At 45.0% G+C, this 15,670-nt stretch overlaps 1 protein-coding gene across 2 annotated transcripts in view; it reads right to left on the bottom strand.

Annotated features, from left to right (window-relative positions):
- Spg7 (SPG7 matrix AAA peptidase subunit, paraplegin) overlaps positions 1-15,670 on the bottom strand; it is a 45,013-nt gene that overhangs the window by 20,210 nt on the left and 9,133 nt on the right. Inside the window, exons 2-7 of one of the 2 annotated variants that reach the window (XM_038312824.2) lie at positions 14,726-14,828; positions 10,666-10,755; positions 6,479-6,720; positions 3,521-3,660; positions 2,154-2,256; positions 167-292 (exon numbers count right to left, since the gene is read on the bottom strand). In XM_038312824.2, coding sequence (XP_038168752.1) covers positions 167-292; positions 2,154-2,256; positions 3,521-3,660; positions 6,479-6,720; positions 10,666-10,755; positions 14,726-14,828 — 804 coding nt within the window. The remainder of the gene's footprint in view (positions 1-166; positions 293-2,153; positions 2,257-3,520; positions 3,661-6,478; positions 6,721-10,665; positions 10,756-14,725; positions 14,829-15,670) is intronic. The other variant, XM_038312825.1, reaches the window with a different exon arrangement.

Genomic DNA, 15,670 nt, shown 5'->3' with positions numbered 1-15,670 from the left:
AGGTACAGAACATCACACCTATAAGCTGAGAGTGGTACCTTAACAAATAACATCTAGCTCATGGAGCCAACTCCAGTCTCAGTGTCTGCTCATCCCACCTACCTTCTTAGAGAGAAGACGCCACCACCTATTCCCGTCTTTAATGGCCTTAGCACAGGACTCTCACCTTCAGATAATCCACAAACTCTCGGACTTCCAGTTTGGCTTCATGCATTCCTGCCACATCCTGGAAGCTGACTCCTTTCCCTGTCTTCCCATCCACAATGGTGAAGCGTGCCATTTTAAGCTGATTCTGTGCAAAAAGAGTCAGGGCAGGAAGCTGTGTGTCACTAGCAAAACAGGGAAGCAGTGGCTACTATCTGCCTGACCTAACACAAAAATGTATCTCCATCCTCAGTGGAGCTGCTTCCTCTCACAGCCCAGGGGGACCACCTATCAGCCTACTCCCTCTGTGACAAAGGAGATCACAGACCATTTCAAACACACAAGGAGAATCTTTGATTTGTGTTGTTTATATTAGGAAGAAAGCAATCTAACAAAATATTTTTAAAGATTTATATATTATGGGGCTGGAGAGATCGCTCAGAGGTTAAGAGCACAGCGTGCTCTTCCAAAGGTCCTGAGTCGTGGTTAAGAGCGCCTGTTCTCACAGAGGTCCACCCACATGGAGACAACCTCTAACTTGAGTTCCAGGAGATTCGACACTCTGCCAGCCACTGTGGGCAATGTATGCACAGGGTACACACACATGCAGGCAAAACACCCATACACAAAAATAAAAATAAAGTTTAAATAGATAAGCAAAAATATAAAACTCTCTTTGGAGCCAGGTGGTGGCGGCACACACCTTTAATCCCAGCACTAGGGAGGCAGACACAGGCGGATCTCTGAGTTCGAGGCCAGTGTGGTCTACAAAGCAAGTTCCATGACAGCCAGGGCTACACAGAGAAACCCTGTCTCAAAAACAAAAGCGACACTTTTTTTGGGTATGGTAACTCATACCTTTAATCCCAGCTTTCAGGGCAGAGGCAGGTAGACCTCTCTAGGTTCCATGTTAGCCTGGTCCACATAGAGTGTCAGGCCAACCAGGGCTGCATAGTTGCATAGTGAGATCCTGACTCAAAAAAAAAAAAAAAAAAAAAAAAAAAAAAGGAAGGAAGGAAAAGACAACTATAAACTTCTCCTCAGGGTAAGGAGCATAGCTCAGTGGTAGAGAGCTCACCTACTCGCCTAGCACGTACAAGGCTTTGGGGTTAAACACCAACACCACACCAGAAGAAAAAGTCTTCTTTAGCTAAGGAGACAGAAATAAACTTGCATTCTCAGTGAAAACAGAGTGACTCTCCGGGGTAGAAAGGAAGCTGCCTACATCCCAGTCTACGCTGAGGGATGGAGAAGCCATGGGAGGGAAGCACATTTCCTAAGATATATCCCAAGAACAGGATGGGAGAGAGGGACTAGAGATGGCTCAGCAGTCAAGAGTACTGATGTTCTAGAGGACCTGGGTTCAGTTCCCAGCACCCACATGGCAGCTCTCGGCTGTCTGCAACTACAGTTCCAGGGGATTTGACCCCCTTACACAGGCAAAACACAATGCACAACAAAAAGATTTAAAATAAAAAAAAAAAAAAGAGTAGAAGGGGAGTTTTCCTCTATTATGGCTGCTCTTTAAGATACTTTTAATGTTTCTTTATTAGCCAATAATAGAAAAAAGAAGAGCACCACTCCAAGCTAACATGGAACTTTGGGGAAAAAAATGGAGGGGGCACAGTGGGCTCAGTGGCTCCCGTGTCCAGAAATGAGCTTTTAGCAACACTGACGAGACAGGCTGTTGATCACAGCTACTGTAAAAAGCTCATTTTCTCTGAGGACTTTTCTTTCTTTCTTTCTTTCTTTCTTTCTTTCTTTCTTTCTTTCTTTCTTTTTTTTTTGTTGTTGTTTTTCGAGACAGGGTTTCTCTGTAGCTTTGGAGCTTGCCCTGGAACTAGCTCTTGTAGGCCAGGCTGGCCTCAAACTCAGAGATCCGCCTGCCTCTGCCTCCCAAGTGCTGGGATTAAAGGCGTGCGCCACCACCGCCCGGCTCCCTGAGGACTTTTCTAAAGGCTATAGAGGATTCAAGTTCTCACACACAAACATCCAGCAGTACAACTTACGAAAGCACTGAATCCGCCTTCCCTTCCTGTCATCCCCGTCAGTCTGAAAATATACCACAGGATGGCCAAGCCCACTGCTGTCATCCCCAGGGCGTAGAGGGCACTGGGTAAGAAGGAAAGGCAGTTATAGGGATGAAGTCATTGTCAGGGCAACTGATGAACAAAGCTGGGACCTCTAGCTCTGAGGGCGAGGCAGAAGGTAAACAGTCGTGCAAACATGATCTCCTGTCCCACCGTTACCACATTCCCTCCTCCACAAAGCTTTTCAAGTGTTTATACTGCGTGTACAAAGGCTTACTTAGCCTGCCATGTGACAATGCCCAACAAAAGCAGGTTCTTCTATGGCTAATATTGTCATTTTCAATTAGTAAACAAACAAAACTTAACAAACTTAAACTCTGGATTAGGCTCTCTATTTGAGAAGGAAGAAGAGGACCACCCATGACCTGCCCCATACCTCCCTGTCACTTGACAATAAAACCAGATCAATCACAGGGTGGGCGGTTTTAGCATCTGGGCCGTGAAGCTATCAAGCCACTGTCAAAGGAATACCTGCTAGATGCCGGCTTCTGCATCCCAGATTACAAACTCACAGTAACCTTCTCTTTTTTATTTATTTATTTACTTACTTACTTACTTACTTATTTAGTATGCAATATTCTGTATATTGTGTATATCCCCGCAAGCCAGAAGACCCCATTACAGATGGTTTAAGCTACCATGTGGTTGCTGGGAATTGAACTCAGGACCTTTGGAAGAGCAGGCAATGCTCTTAACCTCTGAGCCATCTCTCCAGCCCCCGTAACCTTCTCTCTAGACGCTGGCTTCATCACTGTTGGCTGAGCAATGCCTATGGGTTCCATGGTACCTCACAGTATACCAAACAGTGCTAAGATGCCACTGAAAGAATTTCTAGGGCTGGAGAAATGGCTCAATGGTTAAGGGCACTGGCTGCTCTTCCAGAGGTCCTGAGTTCGATTCCCAGCAACCACATGGTGGCTCACAACCATCGGTAATGAGATCTGGCGCCCTCTTCTGGCATGCGGGCATACATGGAGGCAGAATGTTGTATACATAATAAATAAATAAATCTTTAAAAAAAAAAGAATTTCTTTCTACTGACTGTGACCCTTTCTACTCCCTCTGTTCCATCTTTACAGAAAACAGCAACCTTGGCGCGTCTGATTAAGAACTACCACAGACAACTAAACAAAGTGAACACTCTAGGGATTTGCATGTCCACATCTGCAGCTCTCTACTCTCATACTCATGGGACCTTCCCACAGGGATCCAGCAGTCAGCTCAGGATTGCTGTCTGTTCAGTGTGGCTCACACTACAAAGTCAAGTCCACAGACAACCAACATACTTTCCAAAGAATCCTGTTCGCTTATAGGAAACGGGAATCCGGTCCTTGCTTTCGATGTTCAGCTCATCTTCAGCTGCTCGAAGCTTCTCTTCAAATTTGTCGATATTTGCAACCTGCATCCGGTACATCAAGGCCAGCCGCTGAGGGCAAAAAGGAGAGCGGGCAAGAAGAGAGCGAAAGGTCAGCACTCAGAGCTGGCACACTGTGACCCAGGGCTCCAAAGAGGACACCGCAGACAACACCTCCATGCCTAAAAAATTCTAGTTTTCTCAAGCCCAGCCTAGAATGACCATCTCAGGAGATGCCCTTTCTGATGGAAATGCTTTGTACTAAGTAAAATTTTACCCTGGCATGTGGGACTCACCACCAGGAAGTCACAATTATCCCCACGGCCAGTATGGGTCACTAATTTCAGGTTTTACTGCTTTTGTTTTTGGATACAGTAGTCTTGCTGTATAACTCAGGTTGGCCTTGGACTCTAACTTCCCCTGAAGGAACCACGCATCGTGCCCGGGGCTCATGTCACTTCTGTCACTTCCCACATATTACCAAGTTACATTATTGGGAGCTGAAATTCTAAGACATTCCTGGATTTAACTTGAGCCAATGATGGATGATGGGTGGCTCAGCCCTATAGTTTCAGAGAAGTCTTCGATGTGTCATGGCTCAGTGTATCTTGGTGGAGGTGACAGTAAAGAGGCAATTAAATATTTTAATCATAATTTACATTTCCTCCCTTTGCACATTAGATGAAGCACCCATAAGTTACTTTCAGTATTTATTGATCCTAGATGTCTGATCTGAACTTTCCCAATATATCAAGCCATTCTAACACCCAAACATCTTCACCAACCTGCATCAGCACAGGTGCACAGGGAAAAGGGTTGAAATGACCCTCTTTATTAGGCCAGATTCCAGTGCAAAGTATCTTATTTCAGGAGTCAATTCAAAACCTACATTCTCTGCAGTGTCTAGGACCTTCTGCACCAGCCTCACCCAGGTCCCTCTGCAAAGCCTACCTCTGTGCACCTGTGCTGAGGTAGGCAGGTGTCTGGGGGAGGTGCTTCTCTGTGCACCTGTGCTGAGGTAGGCAGGTGTTTGGGGGAGGTGCTTCTCTGTGCACCTGTGCTGATGTAGGCAGGTGTTTGGGGGAGGTGCTTCTCTGTGCACCTGTGCTGATGTAGGTAGGCATTTCGGGGAGGTGCTTCTTATGTCATGCCTTCATTTTTATGGTTAGATGGATTTAGCTTTTGTTGTTTGACAGTATGTGTTGATCCCATGGCCTCAGTTCTTACAAATTATCAGCATAGAACTGATCTAATAGAACTTGCTGGACCAGATGACATTTCCACCACCCACATCCAGGTAAGAGGAATCTCATGGTGTCCTTTTGGGGTATAGAACAGGCCTGTGAAAGAAAATACAGCACACTGGAAGAATGGGTTCGTTCCAGTCAATAAAGCCAGCAAAGAGACCGTGCCTACAGCCTGGCATGGTTACTTGAGCAGGGGAGAGCAGCCAGGTGGCCTCTCAGAGTTACACTCTCCTGCCACCCAACTTCGAATAAAACAGGAGAACAATATAAAAGAAAAAAATTCAGGGTCCATTGACTGAGTATGATAACATACACCTTCAATCCCAAAACTTGGGAGGCAAAGACAGGTGAGTCTCTAGGAGTTTGAGGTGAGCGGTGAGCCTGGTCTACATAGTAAGGCCCAGACCAGCCAGGGCTACATAGTAAGACTCTGCCAAAAAAAAAAAAAAAAAAGAAAAAAAAAAAAAAAAAAAAAAAAGTCAGAGTCCTAATTAATCCTATACCCAAGTAGTTTTAAGGCTCACATAGAAACAATCTAGAAAAATGTACAGCAAATATGCTCTAGACAGTATCTTTGCAGGAAAGCTTTCAGGACTCCATAATGGTACATGACACTGGGGGAGAAATGAGAGACTAAGAACTGAAGCAGAGCAGGACAGCACTCACCGCCAACTGGCTGTCCTCTGAGGCGTCCCCACAGCTTCAACTGTTAGACACTGAGCACTCTTGCCTGGGGGTGGGGCAGGTCCCTGCTCTCTGACTTGAGCCCTCCACCTAATCTGAACCCCCATCCCCTGCGCCATCACGTGCCTTCTTCCAGCGCTCTCAGGCTGGGAACTTGGTGAGCACAATCCCTCTTTGTCCTCTCTGAGTTCCAGTCCTTCACTAGCTTGCACTTATGTTATATCCCTCAGGGCAGACCGCTCTGTGGTGTCAGCAGGCCCCAGACTAATTGTGCATTACCTATTTCCTTTTTCTAAATATATATTTATTTAATTATTATGTATACAACATTCTTCCTCCATGTATGCCCTCACACCAGAAGAGGGCACCAGATCTCATTACAGATGGTTGTGAGCCACTATGTGGTTCCTGGGAATTGAACTCAGGACCTCTGGAAGAGCAGCCAGTGCTCTTAACCACTGAGCCATCTCTCCAGCCCCATGCATCACCTATTTCTGCATCCATCCCTGCCAACCGTCCACTTCAGAGCTTTGCTGCAAACTGTTTACAGTAACTCCCTGCCACCGTAGTGCTCCCAAACCTTCGTGACCGGAAACAAAATCCCTCCCTTCTGACTTCACGGCGAGCTCTGCACATACGCAGGCTGATTCAGTACAACTTCTGGCTGCAGTGGTCTCAGCTCCTTATCCTCTCAGACCAAGGAGATACTGTTTAGAATCAATTATCACTGACCCTCACCTCTCACTCTGACATGCCTGCCATCAGAGCTCTTTCCTGTCAAGAGCTCTCTGACTACCTTCCCTTGGCTCCACCTTAACAAGCACTGCTCAAACCCTGCATCAAGCCCTTCTCTAGACACATCACGTTAAAGACAGCCAGGCAAGGCCAGGATTGAAGGGCTGATAAAAAGGGGATACTCCCAACCTTCCCAGTCTCCCGAGGCCTTTACCACGACTCACAGGCCGCCCGAACACCACGGCTCCAGGATGCAGATAGACTTCCACCACATCACTTTCGGGGACCACCTGCACACGCTGCACCTCGCCTTTAGCCAGCATCTCATTGACAAAGTCAGCCCAGGAAATACTGCCCCCACTGGTACTGAGGGAGTTCAGCAGACTCATCACCACAGCAATGATGAACAAGGTGCGCAGCCTCTCACGATACATCTGGTCTTCCCGCTCTTTTCGTCTCCTCTCCTCTGAAGAGAACACAGGGAGAATCAGGCACATCAGGAGTAAGCCCAGGCACAGTCTCACATGAGCAGAGTCTCACTTCTCTCTCTCTCCTTAGGAATGCTCAGCAAGGGAGGGGCAGCACCTGTGTCCTAATAAATCCCAAGTTTCTGCCTGTTTCTTGAGAGCTATTCTAGACCTGGCATGGGTGCACACCTTTTTTTTTTTTAAAAAAAAATTTAATTTTTTAAATATTTATTCATTTATTATGTATACAGCTAGCCAGAAGAGGGCACCAGACCTCATTACAGATGGTTGTGAGCCACCATGTGGTTGCTGGGAATTGAACTCAGTACCTTTGGAAGAGCAGGCAATGCTCTTAACCACTGAGCCATCTCTCCAGCCCTTTTTTAAATTTTTAAATGTTTTTATTTATCTATTTATTTTATATTCTGGCTGCAGCCTCTCTCCATCCTCCCATTCCCTTAGCACAAATAATAAAAACCCAGAGACAGATATTGGGGTTCAACCTGAAGATCAGAAATGCAAAGTAGCCAACCACTAGAGAGATCTTTTACCTCTACCAAATCTTCAGACCAAAAGGACGATATTCCAGAAACAGATCCAGGTGGTGGTGGCTCACACCTTTAATCCCAGCACAAAGTAGGTGGAGACAGGAGTGATATGGCTGGGCAATGAGAGGAATATAAAGGGGAAGAGACAGGAACTCACTGGAGTGTGCAGTCTGAGGATTGGTAGAGATGGAATGTCGTCCTCTGCTACACAGTGAGTTCAAAAACTGCTTAGGACTGTAGGTCGGGTGGGAAGATAGCCCAGCTGTTAGGAGCACTGACTGTTCTTCCAGAAGACCTGGGTTCAATTCCCAGCACCCACTGGAGACTCACAGCGGTCTAGAACTCTAGACCCAGGGCACTAGGCACACATGTGGTACATAGACACATATGTAGACAAAACATCTAACACAAAAACAGCCTGAGCATATAGAACCCTTGTCTTGCGTTAGGGGGTTGGGCAAGAATTATGTTGTGTATCTGTAATAACTGTAATTCCAGCACTTTGGGAGGCTTCAGCAAGAAAGTTTAAAGTTCAGGTCTAGCCTGGGCTAAAAAATTGAGAGCATTACTCTCTCAATTTCAAAAAGTCAAAAAATCAATAAATATAATTCATACCCTAGGCCCTAAGAATATCATATTGTCCCTCATTTCTATTCCCATGATCCATCACAAGAGACAAGAGTGAACCCTGACCCTGGGATGGACTAGAAACTGGCATTTGATGCCCAGTGCTCAAGTCTTTCCTTAAGGACTCTCCTAAACTGCCCAATCCCAACTGTCCTTCATGATCTGTGCCATGTTTATTTGTATCTGTGATTTCAAAACTTCAGATTGTTCTTAAATATTTTTAATTAGCCGGGCGGTGGTGGCACACGCCTTTAATACCAGTACTCGGGAGGCAGAGGCAGGCAGATCTCTGTGAGTTTGAGGCCAGCCTGGTCTAGAAGAGCTAGCTCCAGGACAGGCTCCAAAAGCTACAGAGAAACCCTGTCTTGAAAAACAAAAAAACAAAAAACAAAAAAAATTTAATTATGTGTATGTCTAAGTGTGGGTTTGTACCTTTGAGTATAGTATCTGCAGAGCCAAAAAAGATGATGGATGGAACTAGAATTTCAGGCAGTTGGTGCTGGGAATTAAATTCATATCCTCTGCAATAGCAGTAGAACTCTTTAACCACTGAGCCAAATCTACAGCCCCTAAGTACTTCTTCCTACATATTTCTTGCACGTCTTTGGGTTGAATAATATATAATAGCAAGCTTTGTTGCCAAAATTCTTCCGGGGAGGGGAGGCTGTCAATTGCTAAATAGGTCACTGGTTCAGGCATGTAAAGACAAAACGCTGCTACTGAATTCCAAGGGACGAGTCACCAGGTTCTCAGGCTCAGAAATCCTTCCTGCTGTGAGTACCATGTAGCTAGTTCTAGACCCACACACCATTCGTTGTGATGACTGATGACCTGCAGAGAAACCTGGACAAGTCTCACCTTGCAGAAACAATGGAGGCATTCTCTTTAGAAGATAGCCTGAAAATTTTTGAAATCTATTTATTGTGTGTGTGTGTGTGTGTGTGTGTGTGTGAATTTATGTGCATCTCATGCATGCAGGAGCCCATGGAGGCCAGAAGAGGTGAGCAGAGCACCCAGAACGAGAGCACGGCCTCGAGGCTGTGAGACTGGGAATGACCAGGGTCCTCTGCGAGAGCAGAAGTGCTCTCAACCACTGCCATCTATCACAAGTTTCTTTTCTAGCCAGGTGGTGGTGGTGCACACCTTCAATCCCAGCAGAGACAGGCAGAAGTCTGTGAATGCAAGGCCAACCTGGTCTTCAATTCAAGGTACCCAGTTCCAGGACAGCCAGGGAGGTTACACAGAGAAACCCTGTCTAAAATAAAATAAAGTAAAAATTAAAAAAGCCAGGCATAAAGATTTATAATCCTAATACTTGAGGGCCTGAGGCAATGGTCAGCCAGGGCTACAGAATAAGACAAACACAACAAAAACAAATAAACAAGTAAAACAAACAAACAAACAAACAAAAAACACCCAGCCAAGCCAGAACCAGAAAGACACATTTATAAGCCCAGCACTTGGGAAGCTAAGGCACAGTGAGTTCTAGGTCAGCCTGGGCTACTTGATACTTTATGTCAAAAAACGGAGAAGGAAGAAGAGAAATCTTTTCTACTTCAAGATGTGAAATGTTCACTTGTATGTTCTAAGTCGTCTTAGTTTTGCTTAAAAACAAAAAAAAACTCTGTGTGTGATTGAGTGTGTAAGTATGAGCGCACATGTGTGGGTAGGTGTGCACGTGGAGGCCAGTCAGGTGACTTCCTGGATTGTTCTCCATCCTATATACTGAGACAAGATCTTCTACTTGAACCAGAGCTTGGTGATTCAACCAGTCCAGCCAGTCAGCTTGGGCCAGGATTCCCTATCTGTGCTCCCCGGTGATGAGATTTACAGACAGGCTGCCAGACTGCCCGGCGTTTACATGGGAGCTATGGACCCAGATTCCTCACACCTGCACAACAGGTGCTTTACTCACTGACCCAGCTCCCAGACCAGCCAGCTATGTCTTTTAGACTTAATAACAGAAGTGAGCATGACGGTGCATGCCCAGAATACCAGCATCCACTCAGGAGAGAGAAGCAGGAGTACTGAGACAAGTTTAAAGCCGGCCTGGTCCTGGTCCAAATGAGACAGTCTCACGCAAACAAAATAAGTAAGAAAATACACTTAATTCATTTAGAATTTGCTCTACTTTGAGAACAGAATTAAGTGGGACAAGGTGTGAAAACCACAAGTACAATGCTAAGCACACACTGTATCTAAGTAGACAATGTCCAACATTGTTGGCTCTCAAAACCTTACAGAAAACAAACAGCTTCTAGCTGAGAAATTTAATAAACTCTAGAGGTTCAGTTCAAACATTAATTTTCTACATGCTTTATACTCCTGCATTAAGTCCTAATTCCAGCAAGGTGAGACCTAAGATATGAGGGGCATCCTTAGTCCCCCTGAGTGTGGCTGTGAACTGGAACAGGGCAGTTCTGGCTTGAAAACGGTGGTGGCCCTTCCACTGCAAACCCGTCCCACTTACAGGCCCGCCCCTCACTCATCTGCTAGCTGGCCTCACACACTCAGCAACAGTGGGAACACTGACCAGTGTGCGTTGGCTGGCTCACCACAGTCCCCGCTCCCTTTCCTGAATGTGACAGAGGGACACAGGTGTCCACAGAGACATCTCTGAGAGAACAAAGGACTCAGCAATCACAGAAGTAGGGCAGTTCACACAGGAGCAGGCAATCAACTGTGCCTTTCTTAACAGTCTCACCCTAAGAGGAGAGTACACAAGGAGGCACAAGAGGGACAGGTACTCCAAACATCAGGCAGATGTACCTTCATCATCTTCAGGAGCCTTGCCTTTGGGTTTATTATTGTCCTTATTCTTCTGTTTCATCCGTGAGGTGCTAAAATAATAAGTACTACCTATAATAAAAAGAAAATAATTAAGTTTGCAGCTACAAGAGACATACAAGAAGGCCGTGTGTCCACAAATAACCCCATCACAACAGAAGCCATTTGGAACCTGTGCCCTGAGAATTACTGCATCGGAGACATTACAGCACTTCCTTCTATGTATACTACGGTATCTGCTGATGAGAGAATAATGAACCATTAATGTATAAAGACAAATCTGTGCTACCTAAACTGGATAGCTAGTGGCTAAAACATACTTCTCTAAAACATACTTCTCTTGCAAGAGGATTCCAGGTTTGGGAGTTCACAGCCATCTACCTATAACTACAGCTCCAGATAATCCAACACTAACACCCTCTTTCTGGCCTCTGTGGGTATCTGGATTCATGTACACACACACACACACACACACACACACAAACACACTGAAAAAGTTTTCCTTTTTTTTTTTTTTTTTTTTTTTTTTTTTTTTTTTGGTTTTTCGAAACAGGGTTTCCCTGTAGTTTCTAGAGCCTGTCCTGGAACTAGCTCTTGTAGACCAGGCTGGCCTCGAACTCAGAGATCCGCCTGCCTCTGCCTCCCGAGTGCTGGGATTAAAGGTGTGCGCCACCACTGCCCGGCCAAAGTTTTCCATTTTTAAAAAAGTAAAATGGGATTGGAGATAGCTCAGCAACTAAGAGCACTTGCTGCTCTTGCAGAAGACCTGGGTTCAGTTCCCAGCACCCACACAGCTGTTCACAACCATCCAGAATTTCAGTTTCAGGGATCCAATACTCTCTTCTGACTGCTCAGGTGGCAGGAATACCTGTGGCACACACACAAACATTCAGGCAAAACATACACACAAAACAAATAAATCTAAAAAATATTTTTTAATAAAGCAACAAATTGGCTAGTCATGCCTGTAATACTAGCAGTCAGAAGGCAGAAGGATCACCTTAGATTCAATGCCACCTGGGTTACAAAGTGTTGTACATAAACCTAAACTACATGAGACATCTCCAAAAGGAAACAAAAACAAAATTTTTTAATTGGCTAATGTGAGAGATTACAGAACTAGAGGATAGCTCAGTGGCAGAACACATGCTGGGTTTAATCCCTAAATCACCAAAAGAAAAAAAAGGTGTGACACAAGCGGCTGGGCGGTGGTGGTGGCACACGCCTTTAATCCCTGCACTCGGGAGGCAGAGGCAGGCAGATCTCTGTGAGTTCAAGACCAGCCTGGTCTACAAGAGCTAGTTCCAGGCCAGGCCCCAAAATTACAGAGAAACCCTGTCTCAAAAAAAAAGGGAAAGAAAATGACACAAGCTTACTAGAGATCAATTTCAATCTGTTTTAAGTGAATTTAAGCAGTAGAATGACTCAAATGGTTTGGCAACTGTGGCTACCAATTGTCAATGCCAGGCCTAGGCTTGTATAAGGCTGCACAGGAAAGGCTTGGTCTTGCCCAAAGTCTCAACAGATGGGGGAGAAAAATGACCATGACATCAAGACTTTTATATGCATATACATATATGTATGTATATGTATATCATAATTTAGCCAGGTATGGTAGCACACACCTTTAGCACTCAGGAGATAGAGACAGGCAGATCTCTCAATTTGAGGCCAGCCTGGTCTACAAAGCAAGTTCCAGGACAGCCAGAGATGGTACAGAGAAACCCTCCCTATTTCAAAATAAATTAATAAACTGGGTGGCAGTGGTGGACACCTTTAATCCCAGCACTTCAGAGGCAGAGGAAGGTGGATCTCTGTGAGTTTAAGGCCAGCCTGGTCTACAGAGTGAGTTCCAAGGAAGCTATGGCTACACAGAAACCCTGTCTTGAAAAACCAAAATAAATAAATAATAAATGACCAAAAAATTAAAAATTAATTTTAAAAAGACAAAAAATTTTATTTATACGAGTGTTTTGTCTACCTGTCTGCATATGTAACACATGTATGCTTTGAGGAAACCAGGTGCCAGATCCCATGGAATTCAGAACACAGAGTTACAGATGGTTATGAGCTACCGGATGTGGATGTTGGGAACTGAACTCAAGTCCTCTGGAAGAGGGGTATTTTTAACCTATGAGCCACAGCTCCAGCCCCGAGTCTAACTTTTTCCATAAAAACATTAACAGGTGCAAAAGCAGAAGTATACTTATTTCCATTAGAACTCAGCATTGAGTTTTGTATGGCTGGGGTATATTGATTGATGCTATTCATGCTTATCTCAGAGTCACTGAACCCGGGAAGAAATTCAAATGAAACTCAAGCAAATGAGCCCAGTGCCAACACAGGTTGCCTCCTTCAAATTAGGATCCAAGCATTCCACTGTTCCCTAGTCCAACTAGGCAAGAAAGGAGCGAAATTCTGGCACCAACCCTCAATGTCCCCCTGAACTAAAGCAGAGACACTGTAGGATTTTAACCCCAGCACTTGGGAGCTAGAGGCAGAATCTGAGTTTGAGGTCAAGCTGTTTTGCAAAGAAAGTTCTAGGACAGCCAGGGCCACACAGAGAAAACCCATCTCAAAGAGGAAAAATAAAGAACCGTGAAACACGACTTCCACTTCATGCTTTATTCATTTTTATTATATGTGTGTGGGCGTTTTGCCTGCATGTACATCTCTGCACATGTGCACATCTGGGTATCATTTGTGCTGGGCTAGTAAAGGTCAGGAGGGGTTGGAGCCTCTGCAATAGGCATTACAGATGGCTGTGAGCTGCCATGTGGGTTCTGGGAACCAAACCTGGGTCCTCTGAAAATGTAGTTAATGTTTTTACCTGCTGAGTCACCCCACCAGTCTCCACCACTTCAATTATAAAATGAGGACTAATTAAGATGGCTAAATGGGTAAAGGTACTTGCCAAGCTTGATGACCTAGGACCCACATGGCAGAAGGAGAGATCCACAGCACACACACACACACACACACACACAGTTGCTAAACAAAACACAAGCAAAAACAGGTCTAGGCCTGGCAGCACATACTGTAATCCCGACACTTGGAAGGTGAACATGGGATTATGAGTTCAAGGCCAGCCTGGACTACAAATTCATACCTTGTCTCACAAAGACAAAACAGACAGACAAACAAAACAAAACAAAACAAAACACCAGGTGAGTAGTGGCATATTTCTATACTCTACCACCGGCAAGATAAAGGCAGGATGACAAAGTATTCAATCTATATATGAACATCACTTCAGATTATCCAAAGACTAACAGGCTCACAACAGAAAGAACCAAAGGTTGGAATAAGAATAGTTTAGTTGGGGCCGGGCAGTGGTGGCGCACACCTTTAATCCCAGCACTCGGGAGGCAGAGGCAGGCGGATCTCTGTGAGTTCGAGACCAGCCTGGTCTACAAGAGCTAGCTCCAGGTCAGGCTCTAAAGCTGCAGAGAAACCCTGTCTCGAAAAACCAAAAAAAAAAAAAAAAAAAAGAATAGTTTAGTTGGTGGAGTACTTGCCTACCAAGCACAAAGTTCTGAGTCCAATCCCTATCATCACATAAAACCAGACCCAGTGGCACACACCTGTAATCTCAGCACTAAAAAGGTCCGAAGTTCAGGGTTTTTTATGGTGGCTGTTCTTAAGTTTTCTAGGCAATGTCAAACTAGCAACATTCTCCTAATAGTCACTTGTCCCTTGCCAAGGAGACTACATCCTTAGATCTGATCACAGTGTATCCATACAGACTGAGCTGGGAGATTTTGCTGCACATGTAGGCCAGCAGAGTTTCTCCTAGGCTACTCTACTGAACACTGCATGCTCTACTTCTCACTACAGTACTGTGTTTTCAGCAACCCAAACTTTTTTTTTTTTTTGGACAGGGTTTCACTAGCTAATTCTGGCTAGTCTCCAACTGGCAGCCCCCGTTTTAGTGCTGGGATTACAAGCATACTGGACCGTGCTCCTCTTCCATTATATCTAATAAGACTACAGTGAAATCTGTGTCCATCACTAGGGACACACGCAGCGCATAGATACACACCTGAAAGCTGCCATGGTCTGATTGCATTTGGCACTATATGCTGTTTCAGTAACAATCCGCTAATACTTCCAAAGCTAGGGGTCAGTATTCGAAATAGCAAGTTCTGTAAAAAGAAAAAAAAAAAAGACTGAGGTAACACTAAGACCACATACCAAAACAACACAGGGTTGGGGAGATGGATCAGTCCCTGCAAAGCACGCAGAAAGCTATGAGTTTGATCCCCAGTATATATAGTGGTAGATGCCTATAATCCCAGCACTGTGACACAGTCTGGCCTCAAACTCAGTGATTCCCCCTGCACCGGTCTCCCAAGTGCAGGGATTACAAACATGCACTACCAACCCAGAGAGCCTGTTTCATTTTTGGTTTTGTTGTTTTTACTCCCTCATATAGTTCAGGCTGGCCCCAAATAACTTTGTAGCTGAGGATGGCTTTAAAATCCTGACCTTCCATCTCTGCTTCCCAAATACAGCATTATAGGTATGCTCCAGATTGGCTTTAGCCTTTTATGCTCTTTCCCCGCTACAAGACGGAGTCTTACAAGTAGTCCTCGCTGGCCTAGCATGGAACACGACGTGTAGATCAAGCTGGCCTGGAACTCATAGATGTCTACCTGCTCCTGCTCCTGAGCACTGTGAGTAAAGGCGTACACCACGACCCACCAACCTTTAAATGCTAAGATCAACAATCCAATTTAACATTTTTTTTTTGATTCACGGTACGGTGAAGGCTAAAAACTGGAATCTTGTTATCAATGGAAAGGCTATCTCCATCTTCCAGCTGGCTATACTCCCACCAACACCAAATGGGTCAGACTGGTGAGTCTACCATTTCTTCACTGTCATGGAGAAGGCTAGGCTTACCTGACAGGGGAAGAAAAAAGGTCAACATCTCTGCCCCTGGGCTGAAGTTACCCTACCATCTTTGTGATGGCTATGAACTACA

This window comes from Arvicola amphibius, chromosome 15 (genome assembly GCF_903992535.2).
Source record: "Arvicola amphibius chromosome 15, mArvAmp1.2, whole genome shotgun sequence".
Lineage (NCBI taxonomy): Eukaryota > Metazoa > Chordata > Mammalia > Rodentia > Cricetidae > Arvicola > Arvicola amphibius.
Note: the sequence above shows the minus strand (reverse complement) of the source record. Positions and strands in the feature narration are given on the sequence as shown.